The sequence below is a fragment of the Hylobates moloch genome, unplaced genomic scaffold (genome assembly GCF_009828535.3).
Source record: "Hylobates moloch isolate HMO894 unplaced genomic scaffold, HMol_V3 SCAFFOLD_15, whole genome shotgun sequence".
NCBI lineage: Eukaryota > Metazoa > Chordata > Mammalia > Primates > Hylobatidae > Hylobates > Hylobates moloch.
Genome location: NW_026652290.1, coordinates 11,263,764 through 11,283,938, shown reverse-complemented (window position 1 = coordinate 11,283,938; position 20,175 = coordinate 11,263,764). Strand labels below are relative to the sequence as shown.

Here is a 20,175-nt window from a genome sequence, read left to right as displayed (position 1 = left end):
TCCACAAAACGTGGGAGACTATGCAAACAAACACTCTCTCCTGCCATAAGGTGGGAATAAATAGAAAAAGGCATGTTTTATGGTTGGTTTTGCTGCAAATCATCTCTTTCTAGAAAGTGACTGACGAGTAATTGGATTTTGCTCAACCCTCAAGGCGGGGTCAGTACACATCTCTACATTGTTCCTACAAAGAAACCAAGCTGCGTTCAAGATGCTGTTGCATAACCTTCATATTTTAAGATGACAAATAAATATTAAAGGCAGAAGAGGAAAAAAAAAATAATCCCTAGCAGAATTTTCTACTGAGGCCACTTGCAGCATCATTAATCACTCTCCCCATCCCCCAAAACCTCCAGACCAGATTTTGTATGTTGAGGGGCAGGAGCCCGTGACAGCCCCCTGAAATCAGTGTGCACGGCTGGCTAAAGAAAAGGTGGGGGTGGCAGATACAAAAGGGCCTTATTTGAAACGATGATTCAGGAGGAAGTCAACTGACCTGATTAATTTTAGTTTTTCTCCAGTGTGTGCTAAAAATATCTTCGAAAAATAAAATCCAGTGGGCTCACCAACGGCAGTTTTATTCTTGGGGTAGAGGACACAGAGGCACACATGGTGAGGAAGTTGCTGCTCTAAGAACAAGGCTGTGTGCCACCCAGTTGGCAACTGTGCCACCCCAGGCGGGTCCCCTGGCCTGCTCATGGGGCACCTGTCAGAGGAGATAGATTTGAGCGAAACCAACATGGCGATGCTTCTGAAACTGACTGTGGCATAAAGCAGCTCTCTGCAGTCTCCGGGCAGAGGCATGATGGGGAGCTGCCTGATGCCAGCCAAGATGGTGGCAGAGCTGGAAGGCACAGTCCGCCCGGCCCTTAGAAACAGGACGCCCTTGGAGGCTCTGCAAAGTGGCAGGTGGTGAGTGAGGAGGCTGACTTCTTAAAGGCTCTCAGTTTACCTCTAGAGATATAAACATGAAAGGCATTTGCTGGCCACAATCAACAACTAGGACCCGCAGCATCAGCGTCAGGGCAGTCGCTGAGACGGAGCGATGGTGCAGCAGGTGAGGACACAGACTCGTCCCGGTTCCACCACCTATCAGCTGTGTGTCTTCTGGCAAGTTACTCACCCTCTCTGAGCCTGTTTTCTCCACTGCAAACAGGGGACCATAGTACCCATCTCACAGGGCTGCTGGGATGATTGAGTGAATTAATATTCGTAAGGCACTGAGAACAGGGCCTGGCACACAGTGTTTAAATAAATGAAAAAAATGGGAATCAAACAGGGAGCGTGTGAAAAAAGCTGACAACATCAGAATTGGTGGCTGACGCTCACTCCCCGCAGTGAAGGCAGTGGTGGAAGAGGGGGCGGGGCCCAGGACCTGCCTAGGAGCTGGCTAGGATGGGGTTGTGCTTCAGGGCTCCCGTCGGTGCCAGGCAAATCCAGGAAAGCCGGAGACAGACACGAAGCCTGAGTCCCGCTGAGGACTGAAGGCTGTGAATACAGCCCTGCTGGGTGCGAGTCCACAAAGTCCAGACCGAAAGCACAGCTGCCCTCACTCCCTAATTGTGCGGGGGTGCTCTGCAGCTGCCCAGCTGGAGGGTGAAGTGTGCACAGGGCTCCCCTCCCTGCCTTATTGGTCCTTACTCTCTGAAGGCAGCAGGAATCCTGGCTGCTGAGTCCACAGGACTGAGGACAAGGCTGAAACCTGGCCGGTTTCCTCACCCTGTACAAGCCAGGGTCCACCGGCCTCCTCTCTCCAAGAAAAGAGGTGAGTGGGATACTCCCAGAATTTGGGGACATGGGGCTCAGAAAACAGGCTGCTTTTCTGGACTCACCACTTTGGGCTTGAATGGTGGCTGGATCTCCCTGTTCTCCAGTTTTTCCCAGTCGATCCTCCGGAAGAAGGCATGTTCTCTCACGTCCCTCTCCCCCTCAGGCCCACAGCCCAGCCGCTTGGCTGGGTGTTTGGTCATCAGCTAGAAAGGAAAAGGAGAAAAAGAGAACAACGGATGTCAAGGGCTTCCCAGAGACAGCACCTTCCATTTGCCTAGCTCTGCCTACAGCCCTGACTTTGCGGACGCCTGACAGCATCTTGGAGAGCTGACCAAGACACTCAGTGGCTTGTACGGAGTGAAGCCAACTCACAAAAATGACATTGGCAAGTATATCCCTTCCTATGGTGGTTTTCAAGATAAGGGAACAGGGAAGCAATCTGAACCCATGGCCAAATGGAAGAAGAATTTAAACAGACACCTCACACGTTATCTGTTTTGGAGACACCATGCTATCCGTGTATCTGGTAATAAAAAAAAGAAGCATGCACTAAAAATTGTGTGTGCTGAAAGCATCACAGTCTAGCATCACAGAGGATGCCATAATAAGCATCATATGTCTATGTATTGTCTGGGCCAAAATGTTATCAATCAAAGACTCATAGATTAGAAAACTAAATGCTATAACAAGGAAGGTGACTAGTTAATTCCAACTTGCCCACTGCAGGGCACAGAGACAAACACCGACTATGAGCTCTTTGAAGGCAGAAGCCAGTTCCTCCCGACCTCAGTATCTCTTCCAAGTGCCTTGCTCTTGGGTGACATGTGACAAATGCCTCACAAATGATCACACTCACCAGATACTGTTAAGGGTATATTGTACTCCATCTTACTAAGCCTGAAAATAGCTTTGTGGCCGGGCGCGGTGGCTCACGCCTGTAATCCCAGCACTTTGGGAGGCCGAGGCAGGCGGATCACGAGGTCAGGAGATCGAGACCATCCTGGCTAACATGGTGAAACCCTGTCTCTACTAAAATACAAAAAATTAGCCGGGCGTGGTGGCGGGCACCTGTAGTCCCAGCTACTCGGGAGGCTGAGAAAGGAGAATGGCGTCAACCCGGGAGGCAGAGCTTGCAGTGAGCCGAGATCACACCACTGTACTCCAGCCCGTGTGACAGAGCAAGACTCCATCTCAAAAAAAAAAAAAAAAAAAAAAGAAAACAGCTTTGCGAACTAACTCTTGACCATTCAAAACTAGACAAGTCATGATCAGCAACTCTATTCCTAGAGCATTTCTTCAACCAAAGTGTATGCATATCTTCACCAAAACACATGCCCCAGAAGGTTCACAGCATCACAGCAGTTCTGTTTGTAACAGCCTCAAACCAAAGCAGGAAAAATCCATATATCCACCAGAAGTAGAACAGTGGAACACTGCATAGCAATATGACAGGAGGAACTATATAGCCCCACACAGCAATGCAGACAAAATCCTCAATCACAATATTGAGTGAAAGCAGCCAGGCCAGGAGCAACACTGTAAGGTTCAGTTTGTGCAGAGTTCAAAACAGGCAAGACTAATCCATGCTGTCCAAAGTTGGGAGGCAGGTTATCTTGGGGCGGGGTAGTGACTGTAGATGGGACAGGAGGGGGCTTCCAGGGTGGTGGAAACACGGTTTCTTGATCTGGGTGCAATTACATGGGTGGATTCATTTTGTGAAGATTCATTTATCAGCATATTGATGATTTGTGCCCATTTCTGTATGTATGCTATAGCTCAAGAAAAGTGTAGCAAAGAACTAACCAAGTCACACCAAGTGAGACAGAAGACGAGAGCACACACTTTCTAAGGGCCTCTGATGACATCTGGTAGTCCCCACCACAATTTTATGAAATGGATTAGAATGAAAAGTGCAGTACAGTCATTAGGTGACTGGGCCAGAGTCCCAGGAAGTATTGGGATTCCAATCTATTCTCCTGGCCTTCACTTTCACCACTGCGCCCTGCCCAATAGAATGGATAAGGAAACGATGGTGTGTTCACACAGTGGAACGTTGCATAGCAATATGAAAGGAGGAACTAAATCCTCAATCACAATATTGAGTGAAATCAGCCAGGCCAGGAGCAACACTACAAGGTTCGGTTTGTGCAGAGTTCAAAACAGGCCAAGACTAATCCATGCTGTCCAAAGTTGGGGTGCTGGTTATCTTGGGGCATGACACCAAGCCCCAACCCTCGATGGCCAAAATGCAGTGGTGTGGGTTTGTGGTATTTCTGCTATCTCTCTTAGAAGTGTGGGGAAAGTATTTCTCCTACCAAAGCTCTTGGTCCATGATCACAAAAGGTATCCAAATCGACTTACTCCTTTGCAGATAGAAACAGCCTCCTTGGACAAGGATTTTGGATAGGAAACGTTGTGCTCCATGATAGACTGAAATAGCTCGTCTTCATCTTCACCATCAAATGGAGGCTGTTCCGGGAAAAAAAGAAAGATGGGAAAGTATTTAGGCAGAGTAATTCATTCACATGGTGCCTGAAGAGCCAATTCAGCACCAAGGAACAGACCAGGTTTCTCAGCCTCACCACAGGCTGCACAGTTCGCTCAGCTAACTTGAGGGTTTATTTGATCATCTTTAATGAGGTTGACGGTTGTGTGTTTTTCATTTTTTCCCCTCTGCGTCGTTAATTATCTTGCCCTGGGCAACCCAAACAATCTTTAGGGAAAGTGTTTTTGAGTAACGTTTTTAATGATTTGCAAATAAACTATGATTAATCCATTAATCTTGTAATTATGTGCTAAAAATCTAATTATGATCAAGTTAGGTTACAGACGGCTTTGTAGTCAGAAGGTGGGGGTGGCCGGTAGAAAATGCCAACACTTTCATTTGGGGTGAAGGGGACTTGAGAACGTGGCCTAAGAGGATGTTCCCAGTAATTCACATCAGGCCTCTGACCCAACAAGGAGCTGCTCTGCTGGGGGCCTTCCGCCTGCACAGTGGCAGTGAGTCGGGACCTTAGCTTCCATTGGACTCCTCCCTCATCCGCTTTGACTGGGTTTACAGTTACCAGGCTGAGACAGGAAGGCACAGTGGCCCCGTGGGAGCTCGTGGCTTTACAGTAAGGTGGATCTGGGCCAGAATTCTAGCTCTGCTAACTTCCTAGCTGGGTGTCCACAGGCAAATGACTTAGTTCTTTAAAACACAGTTCTCTAGGCCGGGCACGGTGGCTCACGCCTGTAATCCCAGCACTTTGGGAGGCCGAGGCGGGCGGATCACGAGGTCAGGTGATCGAGACCATCCTGGCTAACACAGTGAAACCCCGTCTCTACTAAAAATACAAAAAATTAGCCAGGTGTGGTGGCAGGCACCTGTAGTCCCAGCTACTCGGGAGGCTGAGGCAGGAGAATGGCGTGAACCTGGGAGGCAGAGCTTGCAGTGAGCTGAGATTGTGCCACTGCACTCCAGCCTGGGCAACAGAGCGAGATTCTGTCTCAAAAACAAAAACACAGTTCTCCAATTTGTAAGATGGGGTTTCTGGGAGTAAAGTGCCTTGTATTTTGTGTTGTACCCAATAAGTGCCCAATGAAGGTAACTTAGCAGTACTATTATTTAAGACAGAGCAACTCTCTTGGGAGGGGCCTTGAGAATCTTCTAGGAAGAAAGGCTGAGCTCATGATGCCCTTTGAACTTTTTCCTCCACCATGTCTGTAGTCCTGAGGGATCCATCACTTCCCTGTCACTCTGGCGGAATGGCACAGGAGGAAAAGCGTTCACGGGAGATTCCGTAATGCTCCCCCTTTGGCTCCGTAACCTTGAGCTTAGTGTAAGAAAGGCAGAGCAAGGACCAGTGCTTGTACAGACTCCTCTTGTTTAATCTCGAGATGTTACCTTCTTGTGGGAAAGAGGAGTCAGTCACTTTGGCTGACACGGGCAGGTCACACAGTGATGGTGTCTGGCTTAATTTTGAACTGAATCCTGGATCACAGGTAACTGCGCAGTAGTCAGAAGGATGCCCTTCTATCAAACATTTTCTCCCAAGTCAGAGGCAGCCGTTGAGCCAAGTACGTCCCTCCCCTCAACCACCACCCACAAATCACCTCAACCTGTTCATCCAACACCCGAGACCTGACCTCAGTCTCCTGCCCAATCCTGAACAGGAGCCACGTGCCCTGAGGGAAAGATGCCAAGTCTACAGAGAGCCCCAGTGGGAGGACAGAGAGAGGCCTGGGCATCTGGTACCACTCAACATTTTTTGGTCTGGAAATACAAATAAATAGGCCTCTTTTTCTGTTGTAAGTGCTTGGTGTAAGGAAGGTTTAATTTGGTGGAAGCTGCAGGTGGGTGAAGAGAGCTAAAATGAGCCTGCCTGTGAGGGACTCAGAGCAGGGCAGGGGCAGCTGGCCACAGTGACGTCCACCAGCAGGAGCAACATGGAGCCTGACAGGCCCCCAGGGCAGCTTGGGGGGGCACCCACCAGGGGTGCAGGCTGCCGACGGCCACCTCTGTCAGCAGGGACAGCTACCTGTGCCATCAGGGGGACATGTGGCTTTCATCTGCAGAGGGTAGGGCAGGCAGGCAGTGGTGGGGGAGAGCTGTGACGGAGCTACAGTGCAGGTCGTCCCTGTGTCCACCCCATTGTATCTTCCCTGCCCAACAGCACACAGCCTGCTTCTTCTGGATACCTATTATAGGACACTCATGACATTTCTCATTTTCCTTCATTAGTGATCCATAAACCTGGCTGAGTTTTGGCGAAGGAGATTTTTGTAACTAAAACAAATGTAGTAGCCGGGCGTGGTGGCTCATGCCTGTAATCCCAGCACTTTGGGAGGCCAAGGTGGGTGGATCACCTGAGGTCAGGAGTTCAAGACCAGCCTGGCCAACATGGCGAAACTTCATCTCTACTAAAAACACAAAAAATTAGCTGACTGTGGTGGTGCACGCCTGTAGTCCCAGCTCCTCAGGAGGCTGAGGCACGAGAATCACTTGAACCCAGGAGGCGGAAGTTGCACTGAGCTGAGATTTCGCTGCTGCACTCTAGCCTGGGAGACAGAGCAAGACTCTGTTTCCAAAAGAAAAACTTGGTGTGGTTTCTGCTCAGGGCGTGGCCTGCACCTTGCAGGGCCTCAAGGCTCCTGAACTGGCTGTATGATGCTCTCTGCAATGCAAACGTGCCCTGGCGGGGAGCGGGGCAGAGGCTGTGCTTCCAGGTCACTGATTGGCACCTCACCACATAGCCCAAGAGGGCCTCTGGTCAGGGCCAGACACATACTTTCTAAGTCTCAGTGCAAAATGAAAACAGGAGTCCCTCATTTAAAAATTATTAAGAATTTCCAGATGCGAAAGCAGAGCACCAAACCAAATGCACAGAGCTCTTGTGGGCTTCGGCCCTGTGCGACTGTGTAGGCTGCATGCCCCCGAAGCGAGCTAAATGAGGTGCACCTTGTTGGGCAGTGACAAGCAAGGATTGAACCAGCCTCTCTGGAGGTGCTTGAATCTTAGCTGCAGGAACGCTGCAGGGGCCAAATCACAGACAATGCAAACCAAAGGCCTAAGAGAAACGTTCTGTAAGGAGCACAGGTGGAGCTTGCCCAGGACTCTGTCTTGAGTAGGGCAGTGAGAAGCTTCTTCTCATCTGAAGAGGATTAGGTCAATGCAGCTGCAGCCACCCCACCTCCAAATGTGGAAGGCCAGGAATTGTTTGGGGAACATTCTGTGCAGGGCACTGGCCTACCACACCTACTTAATTGTCTCCTGGCATGGGAACCAGCTTTGCCAGGTGAGCTGTCCCCCCATATGCTCATTTCTGTAGGGGAATGGCTGTATCGGGGATTCGATTCTATAGATGAAAGGAGGACTTTTACTTCAAGTCTTCTCTGGGCCCCACTGAAGGCTGGATACTGACACTCCCCAAAGAATATTCCTTAGAACATTAATCCTACAGCATCTTCCTGGGTCCAAGTTTGCATCCTATACCCCTCTCTGGCAATTTGCTTTAACATTTAAATTGTAAAGGCCCTGAGAAGTCCTGCAGTGAACAAAGCTGTTTAGCTCAATGTGAATTCTTAGTCCAGGGCTGGAAGGATTCTCAGAGGCCTCTTAGGCTTGCCTGGTGGAATAAGATGCCTAAGGTAAAACAAAGCCACAAGACCAAACACCCCCTGTGCATTCCAGCCTTGATGTGGCCCCAAGGATTAGGGATTCTCTGTCACCACATCTCAGGGAGGGGACATGTCTCTGCTCCTCACGTTTTTCACCGCTGTGAGTCTATGTTACCCAATAAGGCAGGAGCATCGTGGGCATGAGGGGAGGAGCAGCAAACGTGACCACAGTGGCGTTCACTTCTCAGCCTCTCTCTGCATGTCATGCGCTGTGTAGATGGCTTGGGTGGCACTGCTCACTCCGCAAATCAGTCTCAGGACACAGGTGCTAACCCAGGCATCCTGAATTTGGAGGCTGGGGCTCTTAGCCATTATGAGCAATTCTGCCTGCCCCACTGTGAAGGGTGACATCCAGCACTGCTCCTGGTAGGGGTGAAGTCAGGCGGGGGGTACTCGGCTACAGGCCCACCCAGCATGTAAAGAGGACTCTAATGAGGGCAAGAGTGTTGGGGTAAATTTTAGAAGGCTGATTCACAGCCTGCACAATATGCAGTGATGAGTTCTGAAAATGAAGGTGGGGGGGCAGCCCTGGGGGCCTGAGATGTTTCCAGTCATCCCGTAGAGAGCGACTGGCCTCTGGGCTAGAGACCTGGCATGGTTTTCCAGCTCTAATGAGTAGATGGGAATCAGGCTGGCTCTCTCTTTCCCAGCTGCTGGCCGACGCAGCTTCTGTGTTGCTTCCCCAAATTCCTGCTGGTTGAAGATGGCATGAACCTGAAGAAGGTAAAAGGGGGCTGTTCTTTTTTTTTTTTTTTTTGAGATGGAGTCTCGCTCTGTTGCCCAGGCTGGAGTGCAGTGGCGCGATCTCGGCTCACTGCAAGCTCCGCCTCCCGGGTTCACGCCATTCTCCTGCCTCAGCCTCCCGAGTAGCTGGGACTACAGGTGCCTGCCACCGTGCCTGGCTAATTTTTTTTGTATTTTTAGTAGAGACGGGGTTTCACCGTGGTCTCGATCTCCTGACCTTGTGATCCACCTGCCTCGGCCTCCCAAAGTGCTGGGATTACAGGCATGAGCCACTGCGCCCGGCCTAAAAAGGGGGCTGTTCTTGGGTGTAGGGAAGAGGAGTAGTTAAGTGCCTCCTCCTAGCTTTGGAATACCATCAAATCAAAGGCATCCTTTTTCCTAGTCTGTTTCCTCTGTTGCAAAGATAGAGACTACTTTTTTAAATTGTGATAAACTATATATATAACACAGGCTGGGTGTGGTCGCTCACACCTATAATCCCAGCACTTTGGGAGGCCGAGGTGGGCAGATCACGAGGTCAAGAGTTTGAGACCAGCCTGGGCAACATGGTGAAACCCCATCTCTACTAAAAATACAAAAATTAGCTGGGCATGGTAGAGTGCGCCTGTAGTCCCTGCTACCTGGGAGGCTGAAGCAGGAGAATAGCTTGAACCTGGGAGGCGGAGGTTGCGGTGAGCTGAGATTGCACCACTGCACTCCAGCCTGGGCAACAGAGCGAGACTCTGTCACACACACACACACACACACACACTATATATATATATATATCTCTCTCACAAAATTTACCATCTTAACCGCTTTTAAGTGCACTGCACTGTGGCATTAAGTACGTTCATGTTTTTCCGTAACCATCACCACCGGCCATCTCCAGAACTTTTTCATCTTCCCAACTGAAACTCCACTCACAAAATAAGACTCCCCATTCTCCTGTCCCCACAGCCCCTGACAGCCACCCTTCAACTTTCTGTCACTATGATTTGACTACAGTAGACATCTCATATAAGTGGGGTGATACAATACATGTCTCTGTGACTGGCTTACTTCAAGATGTAGACTATTGGTATCTTAACTGTGCCTTCGGGTATCAGTAAGGATAGGCTGGGTCCTGCTGTGGAAACAAACAACCGAGACCATCTCCAAAGCATAAGACAACACGTTTCACTACCTGCTTATGCTACCTGTACGTTGGGGGTCAGAGAGGCCTCTGCTGGTTGCATTCGGGGACCCACTGGGATGGAGCAGCTGCCATCATGGTCTTGCTGCAGCAAAGGCTGGAGCAGCAGCTCTGCAGTGTCTTGTACCTGCACTTCCAGACCCACCCTGGAGCACCTCCCTTCTGATCTCATTGGCCAGTGCTGGTCATATGTTGCTCCCCGACACCCCACAAATACACATGAGAAAGGAAGTACAATCCTACTGAGCCAGGAGGGAGGAAGACTAGGAGTACCTGGTAAATAGCAGTAATGACCAGCACATTCAGAAAAGCTCCCTGGAGCCTGTGTTTTATTTTTATATTTTTTATTTTTTGAGATGGAGTCTCACTCTGTTGCCCAGGCTGGAGTGCAGTGGTGCGATCTCAGCTCACTGAAGCCTCCGCCTCCTGGGTTCAAGTGATTCTCCTGCCTCAGCCTCCTGAGTGGCTGGGATTACAGGTGCACATCACCACACCTAGCTACTTTTTTGTATTTTTAGTAGCGATGGAGTTTCACCATGTTGGCCAGGCTGGTCTTGAACTCCTGACCTCAAGTGATCTGCCTGCCTTGGCCTCCCAAAGTGCTGGGATTACAGGTGTGCGCCACCACGCCTGGCCTGAAGCCCTATTTTAAACAAAAATTATGTAATATGGTGGGGAAGGGAAGTCTACGAAAAAAGCATTCCCATTCCCTTTACCTGGACACAAAAATTGCTCTTATTTTTATGTGGGTTCTTATGCTTTATTATTTTCTCTTTTTTTTTTTTTGAGACTGAGTCTTGCCTGTCACCCAGGCTAGAGTACAGTGGTGCGATCTTGGCTCACTGCAACCTTCTGCCTCCCAGGTTCAAGTGATTCTCCCACCTCAGCCTCCTGAGTAGCTGGGATTACAGGCATGCACCACCACGCCCAACTAATTTTTGTATTTTTAGTAGAGATGGGGTTTCACCGTCTTGGCCAGGCTGGTCTACAAACTCCTGACCTCGTGATCCACCCACCTGGGCCTCCCAAAGTGCTGGGACTATAGGCGTGAACCACCGTGCCCAGCCTCTTATATTATTTTCAAATTATGATGCATAATTTGGAGTTTTTTTGTTTTTCACCAACTGTTGTAAATACATTTTCTTTGCTGCCGCCAGTGTTCCCATGAGCTGAATGCCACTGAGGTGATGTGTCATCAGGACAGATCCACTGTTCCACGGCACGTTTACAATTGCTTCCAGCATGTACCCTCATCACTAATGCTACTAGAGACACCTGTGCATACCATTGTTTTCTTCTCTGAATCACATCCCCCTAATAACGTCCCAGGTGTAGCATCCTGTAGCCTAAAAAATGTGAACACATTTACGGCCTTTGTTAAATCTCTTCAGGCTTAAGTCTCCCTGGAGCATCTGACAGGTAATCACTTGCTCTCAGGCCCTGGTGTTGAAGGCAAGGGAATGGTGAAAAGTTATTAAGTCTATTCCTTTTCCTTTCCAGCCACTTAGCCTGGGGACCACGGGCATAACGTGTCACTCAGGTGCTTTAGTACATGACCATTTTGGATACCTTCTCTCACCTCTTTCCCCCATTCCTATGGTTTTTAATTTCTACAAATCTGGATTCAATGTTCCAGGCTAAGCTACCTGTTGAAAAGTCTTGGGTTGGTATAAACATTTTCTGAATGGGTTCTATCCCCTCTCACCCCACTCCTTCCAACTTTAACAATATGTGATTTGTGGAAACCAACACATGAGGAGTGATGGTTCACATTTTGCAAAAAAGGATTCCTAATCACAGCTGTGAGCCACCTCACTGCACTGGTGCGATCTCAGCTAGGAAGTGGTCATGGAGGCCACACTTATTTGCAAATCACGGAAACCTGGGCTGGGGGCCAGGCATGCTCCCCTGGACAATTCAGGCAGAAGTTCTGAGATGAAGTGGCGATTACTGATTCAGTAGGAGTGAAGCCAAAGCATAAATAACCCAGGGAGAAAAGGGCATAAGGAGAGGGCTGGTCCCTTTATGACGATCACCGAGAACACCTGCAGGCGCAAGATGCTCATTAGAGTGCTGGGTAAACACTATTTATGCCCCAAAAGTGATCGTATTTGTCAAGCAGTCCAGGAACTGAATAAAGACTCAGGCTGTTTATTCTTAAGTGCCCCCTTGGCTGCTGACAATAAATAAAGCAAATGAGAAGAAAATGGCAATAAACTATTTTTTCCTGCTCATCTTCAGCCCTCTGCGATTAAAGAGGACAAACTTAGACCAAAACCCTGTCCAACAACTTTATCATTAATCTTACTTTTCAGTAACAACATCTATTCCCTTTGCTGGGTCTCTGGGATTGAAGCTTGGAGGGGCTGTGGATGATACTGGGTAGAGCCTTCATTATCCTTTCTGAGCTGAGTCACAGCCTAGGAATACGTTTAAATTTGCATTGAGGAGTCAGAGAGAAAGATGAAGGGGGTTTGAATGAAAACACTGTGTTTGCGGCAGGTGAGGTGGAGATTTAGAGGAACAAAGGCTGTTGTTATCTGTGCCTGCCATAGCACCCGAATGTGGAATGCCTTTAAGGAGTCTTTTTTTTTTTTTTTTTGGAGACAGGGTCTCACTCTCTCACCCAGGCTTGACCCCCCGGGCTCAATCAATCCTCCCACCTCAGCCTCCTGAGTAGCTGGGACTGCAGGCGCTTGCCACCACACCCAGCTAATTTTTGTATCTTTTGTAGATGGGATTTTGTCACGTTGCCCTGGTCTCCAACTCCTGGACTCAAGTGATCCACCCACCTTGGCCTCCCAAGTGCCCCAAAGGGATGAGCCACTGCGCCTGGTCTAAGGTGTCATCTTTAAAAAATATCACTGTTTTTTTTTTCTTTTTTTTCTGAGACGGAGTCTCTCTCTATCGCCCAGGCTGGAGTGCAGTTGCGCGATCTCGGCTCACTGCAACCTGCTTCCCGGGTTCACGCCATTCTCCTGCCTCAGCCTCCCGAGTAGCTGGGGCTACCGGCGCGCCCGCCACCACGTCCAGCTAATTTTTTTTTTGCATTTTTAGTAGAGACTGGGTTTCACTGTGTTAGCCAGGATGGTCTCAATCTCCTGACCTCGTGATCTGCCTGCCTCAGCCTCACAAAGTGCTGGGATTACAGGTGTGAGCCACCGCGCCCAGCCATCACCGTTTTCAATAGAGATTGTGGAGACCTGAAGGTATGCATATAAGGCAGGCTAAGTGCCTCTGAGAAGCAGTGTGGGAAATGTCAGGCCTCTGAGCCCAAGCCAAGCCATCGCATCCCCTGTGATTTGCACGTATACGCCCAGATGGCCTGAAGTAACTGAAGAATCACAAAAGAAGTGAATATGCCCTGCCCCACCTTAACTGATGACATTCCACCACAAAAGAAGGTAAATGGCCGGTCCTTGCCTTAAGTGATGACGCTACCTTGTGAAAGTCCTTTTCCTGGCTCATCCTGGCTCAAAAAGCGCCCCCACTGAGCACCCTGCGACCCCCACTCCTGCCCGCCAGAGAACAAACCCCCTTTGACTGTAATTTTCCTTTACCTACCCAAATCCTATAAAACGGCCCCACCTTTATCTCCCTTCGCTGACTCTCTTTTTGAACTCAGCCCGCCTGCACCCAGGTGATTAAAAGCTTTATTGCTCACACAAAGCCCATTTGGTGGTCTCTTCACACGGACGCGCATGAAACGAAATATTGGAAACAGGCCAGAAAGTTTGCAGAGCTATCGAGAGCAGGAGCCTGGTGCTCTCCAGGTGGCGTAAGCTTAGTAGGGAAACCTTTAAATAAGGCCTGGAAACCACCTCAAGGCCAATTCGCAAATGAGGTCTGAGGCCGGTGTGGTACAGCTTCAAAATGCATCCCCCAAAGGGGACTTCTCTGCCAGAAGAAAGCATTCCCTGAGCTCTCTCCTAGGGAATGAGGTCCCAGGAAGGCTTGGAGAGGAGAGAAGCCAGGCAGTGGGAGGGGAGAGGACTTGCCTGCAGGCCTGGGTTCTGAAATTCTTGTCTCCTGCTGGCCAAGAGTCTACTCACGTGACCTCTTGTAAAGCGCCCTCAGAAACAGATCCTGGCTTTGTTTCCGCCCAGCCCCTTTTGCTTGTTAGCGTATGCAAATGTGACTCTTAATGCAAGCAGGGTTTGTTTTCCAGACTCAAGAGCTGAACATTCAAGTGGGATCAAGAGGGGGACTTGGCTTTTTGTGCCTTCATGAACAGCAGGACTCCTAGGGGGCCTGTAATTCAGAGCCGAATTTTACTGTCAAAATTTTAAAGAGGGGTAAATTAACCTGAAGAGCAGACAACTCGTTTCCCCAGCTGCTGACTCACTGACAGTGGCTGTGTACGAACTGCCTTTCTGTGTTTACACATGGACATATTTGGCCTAAGAGGAATGCTTTGATTTGGGGTGGGGGGAGGGGAACTAAATAAATAATAAACCACTCTTTTGATGTCAGTCAAGTCCTAACACCATTGAGAAATAATGATCAAATGCAGGCTAAAGCTTTATGTCTTTCAATGTCTACAAGACCATTTCAGTATTTAGGAAATATAATGAAAGACACATAAAGGAGAGATCATCCACAGCCTCCCATCCTAGAGGCAAAGCCCCTGGTCTGGAGATGACCTTCAGGTTCGCAGTGTTACAATAGGTGGCTGTTCGGACATGGGTGGGGCAGGAGCAGAGGGCTCCCCCTACCCACCAGGAATGTCAGGCGACCATCAGGTGGTGGTCAGGTGGTTAACTGTCTCTCTAAAATAATAACTGGTTGCAGCCAGCACCTAGGAAAGGCAGTCTCCCAGTAAAGAGAAACACCTGAAACTGGTGAGCAGCAGCTTCCCAATAAGATCTCAGGAGTTGGGCGAGTGGGCTCAAACATGCACAAGAAGAGGCAACGTGGCGGAATTTAACTGGTACACCACTTTCTAGGGATGTGTGACTGGTAAGGGAAGAATGCCTCAGCTGAGCACACGTGTAACTCCAGTAAACACACTGCACATGCCACCCCTCCCAAGCACTAGCAGGCCACTGCACCCATCCCAAGGGAAGAATCAGAGGAGAAGAGATGTAAGACCCTGGAAGAATGTCAACGCATAAAACCCCAAGTCAAAAGTCAAAGAGTGCACTTGATCTCTCAAGTCGCCAGCTTGGCCCTCTTCCAAGTGCACTTTACTTCCTTTTGTTCCTGCTCGAAAGCTTTTCCATAAACTTTCATTCCTCTCTAAAACTTGTCTTCGGCTGGGTGCGGTGGCTCACGCCTTTAATCCCAGCACTTTGGGAGGCTGAGGAGGGTGGATCACGAGGTCAGGAGTTCAGGACCAGCTTGGCCAAGATGGTGAAATCTCATCTCTACTAAAAATACAAAAATTAGCCAAGCGTGTTGGCAGGTGCCTGTAATCCCATCTACTAAGGAGGCTGAGGCAGAAAATTGCTTGAACCTGGGAGGTGGAGGTTGTCATGAGCTGAGATCTCGCCACTGCACTCCAGCCTGGGGCGACAGAGCAAGACTCCGTCTCAAAAAAACAAATAAACAAAAAAAACGAAAACAGCTTGTCTTAGGCACTCACTCTACCTGATGCCCCCGCAGTCAAATTCTTTCTTCTGAGGAGGCAAGAACTGAGGTTGCTGCAGCCTCATAGGGATGCGCCACCGCTAACAACAGGACCCAGAGCCTCTTCCTCTGTGGCCTCAGGCCTCCTACTCCCTCCCTCTCTAGCTCGACTCTGTCCTAGCCCTCCTGGCAGCTTCCATTTCTTAAACACGGCTGCACACTCCCTGGCCTTAGGGCCTTCGCGCGGTGGCTCCCTCTGCCTGGAATGCTCTTTCAACAGTTGTGCACACAGACATCCCCATACTTCCTTTAGGTCTTAACCTTATACTCTCTGGCCATTCTAGCTAAAATTTCAAGCTCTCCCAACACTATCTTCTTTCCTGCTTTATTACTTTTCTTCCTAGCTTATCTCTGCTGTGTTATACATTTTCCTTATCTAACCTGTCTGCTGTCTCCCCTCCTCTAAGCTGTAAGCTTCACGAAGGTAAGGATTCTCGTGTTTTGTTCACCCTTATGGCCGTGCACATCGTAAGCATTCAATGAATAAATACGTAGTGAGTGAATGAATAAATGAGTCAACAGACGTAACATGTGGGAAGGGAAGACTTTTTTCCCCAGAAACAAAGATGTCTTTGGGGGTGGCTCTGCCACACAGCATGGCCATCTCTTTCCATTGTCTCTAAGGCTTCTGGCTATGGAGAGTCACAGGTCTTGGCACTAGCATGTGAGTGCTGGGAATTATAAAAAGCTGCCCACGGCAGAATCATGTTTAGCATAAGGCAGAGATCTACTGGGTGATTACCAAGCCTGCTTCCCCTGCTGAGCTCTCAGATATGCTATACTTCCTGCCTCTTTGTGTCCCAGTGGGGCCAAGTGGCCAGTGGAATCTTGGTGGAAGTAATACATGCCATTTCTAGGCCAGCCCCTAAGAAATCCTATGTGACTGATCATGCGCTCGGCTGAAAGGAGGAGGAATTAGTGGAGAAATCTGAGACCCTAAAAGGTAGTAGGGCTGACGGATAGGAGAAACCTGGGTCCTTGAATGACCCTGTGGGTCAGTGCCCCACCCCCACATAGGACTTTGCCAAGGATGTGTCCTACGTGGGGGTGGACCCTGACCCACAGAGTCATTTAAGGACTCAGGTTTCTCGCATCCATCAGCACCACCATCTCGTAGGGTCTCAGATTTCTCCAATAATTCCTCCTAATTTTAGCCGAGAACATGAGGACAGTCATAAAGGATGTCTTAGGGGACAGGCCTAGAAGTGGCAGCTAGTACAACTCACACTGATGACACAGATATTAAGGCCATTAGAAAGTGCCATGTTAGGCAATAAGGCACATGGTTATCTAGTACATGTTACATCATAAGAGAAAGCTAATTTACTTTCCTTAACTGGAAGTTCAGCCTCACTGGACTTCTGTGAAAATTACAATGAATTGCCAAGGGTGAGATAGGAGGAGATGGGGAGAAACTATTAAAACACTTCTTCAAGGTAACTGTCTTCTTCCTTAAATACTACTACTAATTACACACATGGGCAGCAGCTGGGGCAATCTTTGCAGACAAACTTGTACGGAACCATATAACCCAACCCCAGTTTTAAGATACTGAAAACTTAGAGGCCACTGCTGTCATCAACGTGCACATTCCTTTTTTCTTTTTTGAGACCGTCTCACTCTGTTGCCCAGGCTGCAGTACAGTGGTACGATCTTGGCTCACTGCAGCCTCTGCCTCTCAGGCTTAAGCAATTCTCATGCCTCAGTGGCCCAAGTAGCTGAGTTTACAGACGTGCACCACCACGCCTGGCTAATTTTTGTATTTTTAGTAGAGATGGGGTTTTGCCATGTTGACCAGGGTGGTCTCAAACTCCTGACCTCAGGGGATCCTCCTGCCTCGGCTTCCGAAAGTGCTGGGATTACAGCCATGAACCACTAAGCCTGGCCAACATGCACATTTCATAATGTGAAACCGACACTGTCTACACTCAGGTTGTAGCTTTCAATTTGGAGTTTCTATGACCAGAGATAATTTCTGTGCATACTGAACATGATCCACTTTGAAGGGGGCGTTTCTCCCTCTTTCGCCTGGGTCAGGGAAGTCACGCCAACACTAGCCGCACTAAAACGTCAGGTCCTGCTCTCGAGGCCCAACCAGAGCTGAAGTATTCACATAACACAGCAATAAACAAATATGAAAATGTAGCAAAACATTACCTGCCCAGCAAGCATTTCATACAACAGGACACCATAGGCCCACCAGTCCACAGATTTTCCATACGGCTGATAAGCGATTATCTGTGTGAAAACAAACACATCAATTACATTTAGTGGTAAGTCCAACAGCCCCTGTCAGAACAGGTAAGTCAAGCAGGTAGGCATTTATACACTCAGTTCATGCAGATGAGGTGCTAAGATCTGTCTTTGATGTTACACCAAGGGAAGAGGACCCTTCAATTCAGACACACGGAGAACTATCACCCCGTGATTCACTGCCCACAGCTGGTTTGGGGAATCTTGTTCTGAATCCGCCTGGAGATGCCACAGCACTGTCTGAAGGTAGTTTTAATTATCCTCACTGACAGAAAGTATGTGGACACTGAGGTGGATTTAATTTTGAGAAAAAGCCAGAGGCTGCTCACACCTCTAATCCCAGCACTTTGGGAGGCCGAGGCAGGAAGAATGCTTGGGTCCAGGAGTTTGAAACCAGCTTGGGCAACATAGTAAGATCCTGTCTCTATTAAAAAAATTTTTTTAATTAAAAAAAAAAAGGAACAGCCAGAGCTCATTCAGAGTTTGAGTCTGACACATAGGATGAAAAAACTATGTAACAGGGCTTTACTAAGAGTATGACGATAAGGAAACATTGTAGTTTTCTTGTGTGGCACAGAGAAGTGCAATGATGATATACATTCAGTCTGTTGAAAAACAGAAGTTTTAAAACATTTTTAAAAAGACAAAATGTAGTAAGCAAATATAATATCTAGAGCCAAATGCAACAAAGAAAATTTGAAACAACTGGGAAAATTAAGATACAATCTGGATGTCAGATGATACTGAGGACTTACCATTCATTTTGTTAGGTGGCATAATGGTATGTTGACTAGTTAGAAAACATGTTTTTTAGCTGGGTGTGGTGGTGTGAGTCTGGAGTCCCAGCTACTTGAGAGGCTGAGGCAGGAGGATCACTTGAGCCCAAGAGTTTGAGGCTAGCCTGGGCAACGTAGCAAGACTCTGTCTCTTAAAAAGTAATAATAATATTACAACATTTTTAAAGTGTGCTTATCAGTTAGAAATGAGTATATTTATGGGTGAAATAGATAAGAGATAAAGTATTTATGGGTGAACTGACATGATATCTTAAATTAAAAAAAAACACTTCAATAAATGAGGTGGGAGAAAAATAGATGAAATGAGTTGGCAAATGCTGGCAGCTGTTGAAATTGGGTGATGGGTCCACAGGGAGCTCATTCTACTCTTCCTGCTACCTTTGTGGCTATCAGAAGTACTAGAATAATTCTATAACCTCCCTTCGTGGAAGGGAGTAACATGGATTCGAATTTCTAAGTATGGCAGGGCTTATTAAAACACTGGCTTCATTACCTCTCAGGTAGGCTGTGTACCTGCTGCACACAATTCCCAGACCCATGGATCACACGCCAGGATTCAAGGTCAAGACACACCAACAGGTACTCAGCATAACCATTCTGCCATTTCGCTTACAATTTTTACTTAGAAATGTTCTGGGATTTTTTTTTTAATGGCCCAGAATGTCTAATTAAATGTCCTCAGACATAAAACTTTCTGCATGTCTGCCCACTTTCATTTCTTTAATGTATTACTAACATTTCTGCATGTAGAATGAGAAACACGAGCACCAACAGTTTGTCTAAGTGTGGGCAGCAACAAGGGTAAACAAAATTAGATCTGGCACCTTTGTAGCTCATTTCCTTGACAAGAAAATGATATAAACATAGGAACTTACAAGGGGTCTCTAATCTTTTACAACCTTTGTTCTGCACATTCTCTTCTGAAAACTTGGAAAATACACACATAAAAAACCCCAAGAAATGAGTCTCCAGTCTATTACCCGGAGATGATACATCTCATTCCAGTTCCCAGACAAACTTTTGCATCAAAGGAGTTGCATATTTTTATAACCTTTGATACAATGGTAAATTGCTCTCCCAAAAGGACTGGACTGAATTTATCTCCCTGATACCAATGTCATTATATTTTCCATTACCAGGTAAAACCATTCTGTTAAAAATAATCTTTTTGTGCTTTTTAAAAAAATTCCAGAAGCCATGCATGCTCATTAAAGAACAATTAGAAAGAAAATGAAAAGCTAAAGAAATAAGGAAGCGGCGGGCGCGGTGGCTCATGCCTGTAATCCCAGCACCTTCGGAGGCCAAGGCGGGCGGATCATGAGGTCAAGAGATGGAGACCACCCTGGCCTACATGGTAAAACCCCATCTCTACTAAAAATACAAAAATTAGCTGGGCATGGTGATGCCTGCCTGTAGTCCCAGCTACTTGGGAGGCTGAGGTAGGAGAATCGCTTGAACCCGGGAGGCGGAGGTTGCAATGAGCCAAGATTGTGTACCACTGCACTCCAGTCTGGGCAAGAGAGCAAGACTCCATCTCCAAAAAAAAAAAAAGAAGAAATAAGGAAGTAAAATTGTTTATGATCACTATCCAGAAATATTAATGTTATTTTCATATAAAACCTTTCCATATTTTTTCTAGGTGTGATATAT

At 47.9% G+C, this 20,175-nt stretch overlaps 1 protein-coding gene across 1 annotated transcript in view; it reads right to left on the bottom strand.

The window, feature by feature from the left end:
- The window catches only part of PRKCA (protein kinase C alpha), a 509,502-nt gene that overhangs the window by 18,588 nt on the left and 470,739 nt on the right, over positions 1-20,175 (bottom strand). Inside the window, exons 14-16 of the mRNA XM_032178546.2 lie at positions 17,633-17,713; positions 4,132-4,239; positions 1,833-1,973 (exon numbers count right to left, since the gene is read on the bottom strand). Of these exons, the coding sequence (XP_032034437.1) occupies positions 1,833-1,973; positions 4,132-4,239; positions 17,633-17,713 (330 nt within the window). The remainder of the gene's footprint in view (positions 1-1,832; positions 1,974-4,131; positions 4,240-17,632; positions 17,714-20,175) is intronic.